We start from the raw sequence: 15,499 nt of genomic DNA on the forward strand, positions 1-15,499 counted from the left end.
ATAGGGATAAAAATTTGTTACTGATAATACATGAAAAACAATGGGAGAGAGATAATCATGCAAGGAATGCAATAAGAAAAGAAATGTATGCAAAAAATCAATAAGAAAACTGGGAAGATGGAAAAAAAAAAATATGTGGTGTGCTCAAATTCTTCTTGAACTAAACTCGACATGTATGAGGAATGTATTGAGAAAAGTATCATACAACAATTTATGTGTCATAGATAGGTTACAAGTGTGGTCTGTTAAGAAAAAGTAAAAGATTCAGTGTTAAGTGTAAATGTGGACCTAGAGTCACAGGCGCCTCTTCCAGGAAGTCCTCTATGTGTCTGTGTGTCAATACTAACAGTCTTGAATATGCTCTGAAGTATGGTGCTCACACAAAATGCACCAAGTAACTGGAGGTTTTTAGTTAAATGAAAATAGAAGGAAGTATAGATGAATGATTCCAATGCTTAAATGCATTAATGGGAGGAGCAAGAATAAAATAAAATTGCACAATGATGAAAATAATAATGAGAATAGTAATAATAATAATTATAATAATAATAACAATAATAATAATGATAATAGTAATAATGATAATAACTGTTTCCTTGGACTTCACTGGCTGGAAATACACATCTCCACAATAGCTGGCAATGATTGTCCAGCCCAGGTTTCTGGAAAGAAACACTGGTGTGTGTTGTACTGGTGTGGGGCCATAGAAAAATCCCTCCCAGAGAAGCAAGAACCACACTTGCATGACATTTAATTCATCATCCAGCATTAAGACAATACCAACACAGAACAGGCTTGGCCTCACGAAGAAACTGCCCCAGATGCAACTAATGTGACAAAGCCATAGAACAACTCATCTTACAATCTGGTGGATGTTGCCAGTTACCTTTGGGCCAAAGGTCTCTTGCAAAAAAAGATCTGGGACAACAGACTGATTGACTGATATTGGTATGGGACTTTCTATATCACTAGTAGTACAACGAAGCAGATAGCAGTTGTCAGCTCTCCTTACACAACTATATAAAGATTATCCTGGGCCTGGTCTGGAGAGTGTCAGACCCTGCATCTCCAAATGTAGGTGAGGATGTTGCTGAAGTATGTTTTGAAGATGAATGAGAAGCCATCTGTCTTGCAGGACTACCATGTCAAAGTACACATCACTGGTTATAATAAAAGTCATGGGGTCATGAATATAAACTGCTAACAATATAGGCAAGAAATATAGAGATAGAGAGAGAGGAGAGGAGAAAAGATAGAGAGAAGAGAGAGATAGAGATGAGAAGAGACAGAGAGGGAGAGGAGAGGAGAGAAGAGAGGATAGGAGAGAGAAAGAAGAGAGAGAGTGAGAGAGAGAGAGAGAGAGAGAGAGAGAGAGTGTGAGTGAGTGAGTGAGAGAGAGTGTGAGTGAGAGAGAGAGAGAGAGAGTGTGAGTGAGATTGTAAGTGTGTGTGTGTGTGGAGGGAAAGGGGAGGGGGAGGGAGGAAGAAGGGAGAGATTGAGGATAAAAATAATAATAAATAAATGAAACAAAGTACTGTACAGGTTTCCAAATACTGAAGTAAACAATGGAATGAATTCCCAGTGGAAGCAGTGTGCTCAAAGTGTGCATTGCAACTAAGCTATGATAGAATTATGATGAATAAATTATATCAGTTGTGAGACAGAACACTATAAACCCATCCTGTAAAACTCAATTAAGTACAACTATTTAAGTACACACATGCACCCACATATACACATACATACACACACACACATAATGCATATATATACATATAATACATACATATATATAAATATGCTATGCAAATTCATAGACAAACAAATGTGTGACTGTACGAGAAAATAAAGTAAAAACCCAATCCCTCTCCATAATACATCTATACAGCCAGTAATTGAACTCATTGAAATAAAAGAATAGACCAAAAGGTCAGATTTTCATCTCTTTCCAGAGATTTTGCCCAGTCCAAATTGTATTTTGATATTATAGAGAGGACTGAAGGTTTTCCTATTTGCTGATCACATCACAGTGTCATGTTATTGTGGCCTGTCTTACTAATTAGTGTGAATCATACAGATACGAGAAAATATATTTTCTATGAACACCATTTCACAATTAGCCTCATAACAGATTAATCTTAAAACCTTAGTAAAAATAGTTTTGGAGAACAGTCACCTGTGTTTCATTTGGCATTCTGGTTAAATCATCACCTTCCACAGAGCTACAGCAAAAAATGATAACATACATTTCACTTAACTGAAGCCAGCTTTAAAGCATCAATTAGCCAATTTCAAACAAAATAATCAAACCATCCTTTGCAATGTACCCTTAGCAAATTCTATGCTGAACACTGTAGATTTGGAGAGGTAGATCAAGCCATCACCAGTTACCTTCTATAGTGTACCTGACTTGCAAAGCTGTGTCATCACTGTTCCCATACTTTTAAACAAAATTTGACAAGTGTCAAAGGTTTGAACAAGATGTCATACAGGCTAAAAACAATAATTTCCCTTGTGTGCTTAAGATAACATTACTGACCCTCTTTCATGTACTTACAGGAAGACAAATTTATCTCTGCATATTCTGTGAGAAAATGCAATCCTATAGCATTGTAACCAAATTTAATCTTCAACCATAATAAACTAAAAAAAAAATTTCCAAGTAGGCTGCAATTTCTCCATAAACAGGGAAGAAGACAAAAGAAAAAGAAAAAATGGTACACACACACACACATATATTATAATTTGTCTACAGCTGATTTTCTATGGAGTAGGCTATCAATCCAACCATCAGTGTCCATCCAACCCCTCAAAACACAAACCTAAAGTTAGGGTTAAAGCATCTGACCTGAAGTGATTTTCTTTGCAATCTACACCTAGATGGGTTCAGTCATGACAGGGGTCATCAACCCAACTACAACCCTAGGTGCACCAAACCTCTACAACCAAAAGGAGTTTGGCTACTTTCTTGGCTTGTTTAAAAGGAAGTAAATCAATAAGAGAAATGGTATGACAATTTCTTAAGTGCAAAGGAGAAATTATTGAAATTTATATTTTTAGAAACTAGACTCATTCTTCTTTAAGGAGGATAGTAAATATAGCTTCCTGGGGGTGGGGGGTGGGGCAGAGGGCTAGAAATAAGTTCCCTGCCAATGTATGCAGTACAACCAGAGATTCCACTAACTATCTTGAACAGAAAGGAGTCACCTTATGCACTTTATATTGCCACCCATAACAGCATATGGGTGAAACAAATCTTAGCTTGTTGTGTTCTCCCACCAGTGATCACTATTGTGTGATCACTATTGTGGAGAAAGTTATGTGTAATGTCACTGTATAAAGGTGTGGGTGACATAATGGAATGCAAGACCTATGAAGGAACAGGTTTGCTGAATATACCAAGAAAAGCTATATGACAGAATGATATGACTGGATAAGGTCACTAAAATAAAGTTAAAGATATAAGTAGGTTGGTTTCAAAGAAGACAAGGGATGCATGGATCAGATATTCATCCTCTAGCAATACATTAAAAAAAGTACTAGGATGGGGGACAATCTATACAGTACATAATATTGATGGATGTAGAAAAGGCATATAAGAATGGATAAAGAAAGAATATAGAGATGCATGGAGAGAGAATGAACCAGTTAAAGCCAATGGAGAGTATATACCAAAGTCTATTCAAAAAGCATATAACCTTAATAGAAGAAGAAAAAGAGGAAGATGTTTGAACATAATGTACTTCAAAATAGGCACTTTGTAATTCCATACACTTAACCCTTTAGTTTTTCCACTGCTGAAATAATTTCTGAAAGTCCTGTTTTGAGATAACTACCAAATGGGCCACTACTTTCCATGATGTTCTCATGGCTCTAAGTCAAAGCCCTGTCAATGGCATCTTCATCTTGGGAGAACAGTCAGAAACCACATGAGCCATGTCTAGAGTTGAAAGTCTGGTGACTGAAGAATTTGGTGTTTGGTAAAAAATCTTGGATCAGTTGCAAAGAATGGGCTAGGGTGCCATCATGATTTAGATGCCAGTTGCCTGACTTCCACAGGTCTGATCTTTTGCATCAGAGAGACAGAGAGAGAGAGAGAGAGAGAGAGAGAGAGAGAAAGAAAGAAAAAGAAAAAAAGAAAAAAATATGTATTCATTGCGAGAGTCAGAAGCCACAATCAGCATCAATTCCACTTTGCTCTGGGGACCCTAAAATCTTCCTATGCAATGAATGAGCCCTGATTTCTGGGTCATACTCAATGACTAATTTCCATTTGGTTATAGTCTTTATGAACCCAGGAGCTCTGTTGGTTCACTCCAGAATGTCCTGTATGATGTTAAGGTGGAACTCTACTGCTCACATAAAAGAAGCTGGAGTACAAATTTCAAAGCCACTCTGTGCATACCCAAATCATCTGTTAAAATGATATGTACAGAACCATTGCTAATCTCAAAGTTGTAAGCAATTTCTTAAATGGTTAACAGAGGATCTTTTGTGATCAAATTACACATTTGGTCAATGACATGTGGATTCTGTTTTTTTGATGGCCTGACACAACAACAGGTACTGTCAACCAAAGCTTAACCATCTTAAAACTATTTGAAGCATTCTTTATGTAATTCCTATATCATCAGTGCTGAAATCATTATACAACTTACAAATTGTTAGAGCTTGAGTTTTACCATATTTTTGAAAAATCTTGATGCTGTCATGCTGCTCTCCTAGTATCATGAGTAAGTGATGAATAAAGATAATGTAATGAGCACATGCTACACAATTGTACGTATCAGTTGCATGGAAGCGACCAACTCACCTGGCATGACTTCAAAATATATATGTATAGTAAGTTCAACTATACTACTTGGTGCCATTCTTGCCTCTTGGCTGCCACAGGTTGAGAAAAAGCAATAAGGTCAGATACCTTCTGAACAGACTTAGTGCAGACTGATCTATGGTCAATGGTGTAACCTAACATACACAAACCTGTACACATGCACCTGTTCAAAAGGGATACTAATGTCTTGCAGTGTTAGTGAAGTGCTGACTTTGGGCTCGTGTCATCATGAACCCTCAACACCATGTGCTACACCAGCAAATTATGTGTGCATGTATGTATGAGTATGTGTTTCACTATGGTCTTGGATCAGGTGTGGGACTTATAATCCACACCTCAAATGAGACTCCAGAGATCTTGTGTGTGTGTGTGTGTGTATCTACCAAGTTGCATTTTACGGGAAGGGGAGCTATGATCGTGGTGTCCCGTCTTCATATCTCGTTTTATCTAGACTATTTTTAAATTCATGTATCATTTTTGCACACACCACATTTTCATCTAACTTGTTCCAAACGTCTATTATCCTGTGGGGAAAGCTGTTCTTTTTCAGGTCTCTTCTATAACTGTCTTTCTTAATTTTCTTTCCGTGTCCCACTATCTCTACTATCCCATTTTAGGTCATCTCCACCCTTCACTGTCATCTCTTCCCAGCAGATTTCTTTACAATTAAAATCACCCATTATTATTATTTTCCCTCCATCTTCCGTTATCTTATTTAGTGTTATCCTTGTGTCTTCTAACATATTTTTGTGTTCTCTCTCTTCCCACAAAACCGTTTTAGGTGGCACATAATTTACCACAAACTTCCTGCTCTTCCCATCCCTGTCCTTCACTTCCATCATAATCATCTCTACTCTTATTCTTTCCATATGTGACATTCCTCACATTTATATCCTTCTTAGTCAGGAACATAACTCCACCCCCTTGTTTTACCTCTCTGTTCCTAATCCAATAATTATATGCACCATGTCCTACACTGTTGGGTGGTAGTGGACCTTTCAATTTTGCCTCTACAATTCCCATTATGTCCAGGCTCTTTTCCTTTCAGGTAATGATTCAGTTCATTCAAGCCTGTTATTAGGCCATCTATATTTGTGCAAGACACTTTTAATTTTCTGCTACTTCCATCCTGTTTTCTGTCTCCCTTCCATTTTTCTCTGCTATGAACCATTTCCTCACTTTCATATCCACTACTCCCCAATAGAATTTCTCTGTCTCTGTTCTGTTCTCGTTTTTTCCTTAGCCTCTAGTCTTTTTGCTTTCTCATTCTCTCTTTCCTCTTTATTCATCTCTTTTTATTCATACCTGTTTATATTGATCACTTTTTGCTAGTTTCCCTGTTTTTGCTAAGACATTCTCTGCTGTCGTTTGTGACCTGAATCCATAATTGGTCTGGTCTTATCTGTATTGTATTTCCCTAGTCTATATATTTCTTCTATTTCTTTCCATTTCTGGTTCTGTGTAACTAGTGTTAATTGATTAGACCTAGCCTCCCATGCTTAGTTCATTTTTTTCTTAGTTTCTCCTCTATATTTACTAGTCGGGGGAGGTTGTCATCTCCTCCCTCATTAACCCTTTGACTGCCCAATGCGCATTTTTGCAAAAATTAAAACAGTCTCATGACAGCCCTAACTCGGAAAAATGCACCACAAGCCAAAAAACATTTTAAACATCGCGCCATGCTCCCAACACCTTATAGAAACGAGAGATCAAGTTTACAACCGGTAGGTGCTGCCATCTCTTACTAGCTGGACGAACTAATAGCCCTTATCTACGCGGCAATATCAGCTGATAGATTGTAAACATGTGCGAGCGAATGGACTTTAATCAGCATCTAAAACTGCATAAAAGGCCGAATATATGATTCGTAGCTAAGTTTTGTCATTCATATGTTGACTAGTTGTTTTACAATCACTAAGAAATAGGAAATAGGATGATTTTTTCCACAATTAATAGCATATGATAATTCTCTTCAGTAGCAGCTGCAGACGACTGAAATGTTTTTTGATCGATCATATATATATTCTCAATAAACGTTTTAGCCTTAAAATATTCTAGTTACAATACTTCCAGTGATAGAAAATTATGATAGGCTAGCTGTGATATGGTAAGATGTGTGAATAATCGTTTTATTGATAGAAAATTTAGGTACCCTAAGAAATAAATTTTTACGTAATTTTTTTTTTTTCTTCAGGACCAACTTATGTGTCTCTATATCACTGTTCCTATAACATATGGTCATTATCTACCTTACTGAGTATTACTGGCATACAAAAGAATGACTTTTGTATTTTTAATTTTTTTTAATTCCCCAAAATTTTCATTTTTCAGAAAAAAATATTCATAATAAATATATGAATTATCTCAGAAAGCTAATATTGATATATTTGGATTGGGAATGGTGTCCACAACATCAGAATATTATGCAAAAGAAGGAAATAGACGCTTCATATATTATGGGTAAAATGCAATTTTTCGGAAACATAAATCCTCCCAGCATCGGGCAGCCAAAGGGTTAAATCCATAAGAGTAGTTATCTTCTCTTTCCACTGAGCTGTTATTATCTATATTTCTGCTTCTGATACCTTTGCTCCCCTGTTCTACTTCGTCTGTGTGTTCTGCACACCTTTTGTTGACACTCCTTCTGACGTCCGGGGCCCGTTCGTCCTCTTCCTCATTTCCTTCCATTTTCCTCAATAATGTCTCCCCTTCTCCTTTTTCTTCACCTGCCCACTACACCACGAGCTTTCCCCTTCCCTACTAATACAACACAGGTACTCCCTTGTTGCTGTAATCCACAAAAATTGTTTCTTTCCGGAGTTCCAATCTTCGCTGTTAGTCCAACGTGTGTGTGTGTTTCACTATGGTCTTGGATCACATGTTGGACTTATGATCAACGCTTCAGATGTGGTCTCCTTTCACCACACTCAGAGCTCATGTGTTGTGTGTCTGTAAGTAATTACCATGTGTGTGTGTGTGTGTGTGTGTGTGTGTGTGTGTGTGTGTGTGTGTGTGTGTGTGTGATGTATTTACTCCCTATCTTAACACAAGGAGCTTACTGTAGTAGTTTCCATAACCAACTCAAGTATGACACTGGCCATTATTTCTCAAAAATGTGTTTACTGTACTTCTATAATAGGAATGAAATAATCCTGGTGTGTAAAATCACATACTTTTAGGGCTCTGTATTGGTCAGCACACAAGGGAAACTTGGAAGATAATTAAAATTTACAAATCACCTGAAGAATAACAACTAATGATTCTTCTTGAAAACATGCCAATGAGAGATCATAGAACTAAACTCATTTACAGTTATGGGCTAGACTTCACTTCAAATTTAAGGTTGTGACTCATCTGTATGCATATGTTAATTTCACCTTCAAATCAATCATTCATTATACAAAACCTTCCCAAATAATCCTATAATTTGAACTTTTGTCACACAACATATAAACTTAAATTCTTGTTTTTCATTGGTCTTGCATATCCCCAAGTGAAAAAGAAAAAGAGATAGAGATTGATACAGATGGGGGAACAGAGAGGGTTAGAAAAGAAACGTGGATGGAGAGACGGAGGGAGAGAGGGAAAGATAGAGAGAGAGATGGAGAGGGAGAGAAGAGAGAGGTAGAGAAAGGAGGGGAGGTATATTACAATGGTGTGTAATAAATTAGAGTGGGAGGGTGCACTAAGGGGAAGGAAGGAAACGAAGGACAGAGGGAGAATATGTCTGTGTGCAAGCATGTGTGTGTGTGTATGTGAGTAAAAGGAGATAAACTTGTTACTTTCTGTATAAAAATTCAACTTAAAACATACTTGCATAAAAATCAAACAGAAACATTTTCACGAGTAAATAATCACAATATCTTGATTCTTTTTCTGCTCATACAACACTATCAACTAGCTTAAATACTGAACTTCTTTTGTCGCAATTCGTCTTTTAACTACCCAAAAGCACTTCTTACAATCAAAAACCATTGTGAGGTCCCCAAGATTTACACAGACACAGTCATTACTGTTATAAGGTTTATCACAACTCGGACATATGAACCTCCCAAACTGATTCATAAAAACGTCACAGAGTCTGACAGAACATTGTAAAACCTGTTTTGAATCAGGTGAAAACATGGAGTTTTTGTCATCGCACTGTGTTGGAAGAGAATGGTTAACTATTTGCACTTGAGGTGTCACAGGTGTACTTGGATGGGCAGGATCCAATTCACTAGAACGACTTCTAGTTCGAATGCTGCACGTAGAGAGTCTGGTTCTTCGTGGCTTCACTGGCTTTGGTGAGACTACTGGTTCTTTTTTAATCTGTTTAATATTAATTGGTTCCTTCTTAATCTGTTCAATAAGACCCATTGACTCTTTTGATATTTGTTTCACTAGCCCTGCAAGTTCCTTTTCCACAGGTCTGACAAGCACAACAGGCTCCTTATCAAACTGTTTCAACAGGCCTATGGACTCTTTACCTATTCCTTTCAAAACCCCCATAGGTTCCTTTTCCATTCGTTTCAAAAGACCTACTGGTAACGACTCCTTATCCATTTGTTTACAAAGTCCAACTGGTTCCTTGTCCTTATGTTTCATCTGCCCTAAGAGTTCCTTACTCAATCGTGTCACAACCCTAACTTGTTGTTGTTCTTCAAATTCTTTTAAAACCTCCCCAGGTTCCTTATCCAGTACTTTTTTATCTTCGTGTTGTTCATCACCTATTGGTTTCCAGAATCCTTCGATTTCATCATGCACATGTTCAAAGGGTTCAGGTTCCTTTTTAATGTCCTTGAGAAGCATAACTGGTTCTTTCTTAAAATGTTTGGTAAGACCCTCATCTTTGTTGAGCAATTTATCAGGCTTGCAGTCTTTAACCTCACCAAAAGAGTCCAGTGTCTCATGGCACTTTTCACTGGCTAAGACAGCAGCTTTCCGCTTGGGTCTAACAACACTTGCTTCCTCAAGTTCTGCTGGGTGATCCTCATCAGGACTGTCATAAGAATTTTCACACAAGCTACTCTCATAACTACTTTCATTGTTTGGTGTGTACACCTTCTTTATTATTATGGAACATTTCTTTATGGAACTACTGACTCTTTTCCCATTTTCTCTTTCACTTCGATTTTTGCTTTTGCTACCACTGAAGCCAAAATGTACATTACATTTGTGGTCTGGTCTGTCTCTGTCTGTGCACTTACAAATCTGACCACCTGAGGAATTAAATGGGGAAGAGGATGATTTTGTTCTTTTTCTTCCTGTGTTAATTTCATATGGGAAAAATCTTGAGCTTGCATAACAGTCCCTTTCTCTTCTATCATCCCCAATCCCACCATTTGAGGTTTCTTCATATCCATTTTCATCATAATCCAGTCTTTCTTTCTTTATTCCATCTTGCCACTCACACTGGTTTCTTTCTTGTTTTGTTTCTTTTACACTGCAATCGTATCCATTAAGCATCGAGACATCAGTCTCCACTGCATCTGGTTCAGTTTTCACTTCACTACTTCTGGAGGGCCACGATGCGTCCCCTCTTCTTGTATGTCCCTCACCATTGATGATACTGTCAATTGTCCAACGGGTATATTTGTGGACTATCCCCTCAGTGGTGCAGTCACCATTGAGCCACAAACCCTTCCCATTGTTTTCCTTATTCATATCACTATTGGGCAAAAGCTTCATCTTTATAACAATTCTCTCCTGCAGACAGGGAGATGAGCTATCCCTGTTTGTTGCACTGGTCCGCTCCATGACACTTGCCATTGTATTATCTTCTTTTTCACCTAAACAAACAAAACCATCATCGTCTACACAACACACTTCCACTTTTTCTGTTCCACTTATTCCTGACCCACAAGATTTGCTACACTCGCCTTCAATTCTTCCCCTACTTGCCTCCTCTTCCTCCTTACTTTTATCAAAACTGAGATCTAAGCCACTTTCACAAGATGGGCTGCGTTGCTTAGCACTGTTCTCCTGCACACAGTCTTTGTACTTGGTTATATCACTACTTTCAAGCGTCAGGTCACTCAGTCCTGATGCTATAGGAGCTGGGTTTATCACATCTGTAAGGGGTGTAACCCGTGGCTCCAATACTTGTAATACCGATCCTTTGCTTTTGTTCCTCCAGTCTTGAAGGTCTTGGTCACAGTCTTCGTGTTCCTCCTGCAAAGTTGTACCATCCTTTCTTTCTTGGTGTTCAAAAGATGTCAGATGTGGAGTCGTTTCCTTGTTCTGACAACTGGTATGAGTATGAGGTGGATGACTGGGTGGAAGGCCATGTGGGGAGCGGGTGGATCGCCGGCGTACTGCCAACGACCGCAGTCCGGGCATCACTTAATGCAGCCCACAGTTAGTCTGTAAAATGAAAAATAAAACTAATAATGCAAGCAGTTTTCATATTAAAACTTAAAATATATCCACACATACATATATGATGGCCTTAATCACTCATGTAGTGTAACTGTAGACTATCATCTATCAATATTCCATGAAACTCTTCCCCCTTAAAAGGAAGGTAGCCAGCCAAAGCATGCACCTAATCCCACTATGGAGACTAACCTCTATTGCAAAAATCAATTCTAACTCTGTTCTGTTACCTTCCTTAAATAAGAACATAAGAATGAAGGAGACTGCAAGAGACCATAAGGCCTACACTAGGCAGCTCCGTATCCATCACCACCTGTCATCTCCATCCATAAAGTTGTCTAATCATTTCTTAAAATAACTGTTAGTTTCAGTGCTTACTACATGGTTACTAAGTTTATTCCATTTGTCGACCACCCTATTAGTAAACCAATTCTTGCCTATTTCCTTTCTATATCTATGACTTTGACTCCAGTGTGATACCATCCCCACGAAAGGAAGCACTGGTGACTGTTGACATGACACCCTTATAGTGTTGAGGGTTAGCTGAGTTAAGAGCAGACATCTCAGCCAAAAACGCACTTCCAACCTGGATATGAGGGTCATTTCTGCCATACTTGTGGGTTAAACAAAGTATATGGAGGCACATGCATATACAAACTAACAAATGAATCTTTCTAATGAAGAGGCAGAACCAGAGCTAAAAATGTTCTCTCATATGCAGATGACGAAAATAATAACCCAGCACAGTATCAGCAAAGAACATCAAAGCCTACTTGAACAAACTGGAACAATGGCTCAACAACAGAATGGAATCTTTACCCAGAAATCAACAGTGAAGTTATTAACATCAACCATTAATATTAATACATACATACATATACCAAGGCTTTTTCCCCCTTCCAAGGGAGGTAGCCAAAAAGGGAAAGGCATAAAAATACTCCCACCCATTTCATCCCTAAATACACTCCACACCCCTCCCACCCTCCCTCTCATCTGAGCACCTCCTGGATGACGGGTCATCCCTGCACCCTGCCCACTGCCCTGGGTCAGAAGCAGTGTCGCAAGACACAGCACATCCACAACAAGGCCGCTTCATTTAATCGGCGACCCCCCCCTCTCCGTCCCCCCTTGCATATAAGGAGAGGACGGGGAGAAATCCCTTCGGGCTGCGTCAAAATTTACTCACACATACTACCCCACCCCCCACCCATTCCTCCTCATGCAATCACAACATCATCCATATACAACCATTCTCCACTATAATATAATAATAATAATAAAAATTACCTTTTAGTAAAATTGACTGGCCAAATCCTTCCACTGGAAAAGATCGCTCAAATTCTGGGCCTAACGTTTGATACTTGTATGACTTTTTGCCCATAAGACTTATATCATATCTACCAAAGGATTACAAAGGATTACAAAGACGGAGCATGCCGAAAGGAGACCTTTTGGTCCATATCTAGGTCGGATGTGAAAAAAAAAAAAAAAAAATCATAATAATAAATGAATAAATTTCGAACTATGTGGTCTTGTCATTATTTGCACTTCATGTACATTGATTCATTGCCAAATAAAGTCTATCTATCTAATAAAACTATAATAATGTAAAAAAAATTACTATTGTTGACTTTTTCAGATGAATTTTTCCCAATAAAAAATGTCTATAAAACACCTTATATCTTATAAGAATAAGAAATGTAAAGGTGAGATCTATGTTCAGGTGGAAAGAGTTGGATAGGATTGATCAGTGCCAAGATGGTTTGGGCATATGGAAAGATTGATGGTAAAACAAAAAGAGAAAACAGAAGAGGATGGAGTGAACTTGAGAGAAAGAGAATGAGGCAGATGGACTAGATGAAGTGGGTATTGGATAGAAGAGGAATGTCTGTTGAACAAGGAAGATAGAATGCAAAATATAGAAGTGGATGGACAATTGTTCCAAATGGATGAAGAAATGACACAGCCTGAAGGGACGTTTTTTTTTTATTTGCTACATAAATAATTTTAATTGAATGAGACAGGGGGACCACATAATGAAGCAGGGAGGAGCAAACCAGCTCTGGTTGTATGGCTCCGCTGTGGAGGTACTGTCTTGCTGCATTGCCTTTGACCCAAGTGGTGTGAACAGGAATGACAATTTGTCCATAGATGATGACATGGGAGGGATGACAAATGAGTTTTGGAGGGACATGGAACAGGTGTGAGCTTTTTATTTGTTGTAAGAATGATTTCTTTGTAGGGCAGATATTTGAGGGACCTTGGTGGAGCTGAAAGCTAGGTGGTTTCTCTTGGAGTAATTTTTTTATGATCCGAGTATGTGTATTTTTGTATGGATGTGTTCTGTGGTGATACACTGTTATGGATGTTTGAGTAGTATGCTACTGGTACAGTAGGTATGTTGCGGTAAGGGAGGTATATGAGTGCTGCATAGGGGTTTGGAGTTGATGGGTGTGAATGGAAGTAGGAGGTGAGCCAGCTGAGGATGACACTGCACTTTTTGCTAAGTCTCCAGAGAGAAATAGTTGGTAATAGAATTTGTGATGCGTGATGAGAAATATATAAGTAAGTTTAGGTCAAATAAGGAGATGAGATGTACAAGGAATGGTGATGGTAGCGGGATGGATGTGAATTTAAATGGCGAGAAGCAAGAGGAAAAGACAATTTTTCAGTATTTGGTGTTACATGCATCAGTGGGTGGGTAAGGGGTTGGTGGAGGTAAATTATGGAATAAAAGAGGCATATAAATGAATGTGTGTATTTACCTAGTTGTATTATATGGGAAAAGGAGCTATGCTTGTAGTGACCTGTCTTTGTATCTATCAGCATCTGGTCTATTCTTAAATTCTTGTGTGTTTTTTTGCACGCACTATTGTTTTGTCCAATTTGTTCCACACATCCACCACTCTGTGGAAAACTATTTTGCTTTCAGATCTCTTCCATATCTATCCATTTTGAGTTTCTTTTCATGTCCTCTTATTTTTCTTTCATCCCACTTTAACAAGCCTCTTCTGTCATGTACTTCCATGCCTTACATGATTCTGTAAATGACCAGTAGGTCTCCTCTTTCTCTTCTTTGTTCCAGGAATGGTAGTTCCAGTTTAGACAATCTTTGTATGTCATTTTTTTTTAAGTGTTGGTGCCATCATTGTCATTGCTCTTTGGATTCTTTCCAATTTCTTTATATTCTTTTTTTTTGTGCTGGGTGTCCATAGTGTTGCAGCATACCCCAATCTTGGCATTATCAGTGTGACTAATATTTTTTTATCCATTACCTCATCCAAGTATTTAAAAGCCACCTTTATTGATTTTAGTAAATGATAGGCTTCTCCAATTATTTTGTCTATATGCTTGTCTGGTGACATGTCTTTGTTAATAATTACTCCTAGATCCTTTTCGGAGGTAAATCATTTTACTTCCTTTGTACCAATGTGTGTGTGTATTTACCTAGTTGTATTTTACAGGAAGAGCTGTGCTCATAGTGACCTGCTTTTGTATCTTTCAGTATCCAGTTTGATCTTAAATTCTTGTATAGTTTTTGCACTCACTGTTTCCTCATCCAATTTGTTCCAGATATCCACCGCTCTGTGTAAGAAGCTATTCTTTTTCAGACTTCTCTGTAACTATCCTATTTTTTTTTCATGTCCTCTTGTTTTTTTTATCCCACTTTAATAAATCATCTCTATCAAGGACTTCCATTCCTTTCATAATTCTGTAGATGGTTAGTAGATCTCCTCTTTCTCTTCTTTGTTCCAGGGTTCGTAGTTCGAGTTTGGTCAAGCTTTGTTCGTACATCAATTTGGAGAGTGTTGGTGTTATCTTTGTTGTTGCTCTTTGAATTCTTTCTAATTTATGTTCTTTTTTAGTACTGGGTGCCCATAGTGTTGCAGTATACTCCAATCTTGGTCTTATCAATGTATCTAATATTTTCTTTACCATCTCTTTATCCAAGTGGTCAAATGCCACTTTCATTGATCTTAGTAAACTGAAAGTTTCTCTATTCTGTTGATATCCTTGTCTGGAGCAATGTCATTGCTAATAATTACTCCTAGGTCCCTTTTCAAGTTGACTTTTTTAACTTCCTTTGTACCAATTTCATATTGTCTCAATATTCTATTTTTACTTTTTCCAAATTCCATTATACTACATTTCTTGATGTTGAAGTTCACTTCACACTTTTGACTCCATTCCCAGACTTTGTCCAGGTCTTTTTGTAGTGATTTACAATCTTCCTCTGTACTTACTCTCTTTAGTAGTTTTGCATCATCTGCAAAGAAGTTCATATAACATTCCACACCATCCATGTCA

At 37.9% G+C, this 15,499-nt stretch overlaps 1 protein-coding gene across 6 annotated transcripts in view; it reads right to left on the reverse strand.

The window, feature by feature from the left end:
* Positions 1-2,655: 2,655 nt before the first annotated feature.
* Positions 2,656-15,499, reverse strand: part of LOC143040240 (uncharacterized) — a 33,544-nt gene continuing 20,700 nt past the window's right edge. For all 6 annotated transcript variants that reach the window (XM_076210972.1, XM_076210970.1, XM_076210971.1 and 3 more), the window contains one exon: positions 2,656-11,179. In XM_076210972.1, coding sequence (XP_076067087.1) covers positions 8,732-11,155 — 2,424 coding nt within the window. In that variant the 5' untranslated portion in view covers positions 11,156-11,179 and the 3' untranslated portion in view covers positions 2,656-8,731. The remainder of the gene's footprint in view (positions 11,180-15,499) is intronic.

The sequence above is a fragment of the Oratosquilla oratoria genome, chromosome 28, assembly GCF_046742065.1.
Source record: "Oratosquilla oratoria isolate Oo_2021 chromosome 28, ASM4674206v1, whole genome shotgun sequence".
Classification (NCBI taxonomy): Eukaryota; Metazoa; Arthropoda; class Malacostraca; order Stomatopoda; family Squillidae; genus Oratosquilla; species Oratosquilla oratoria.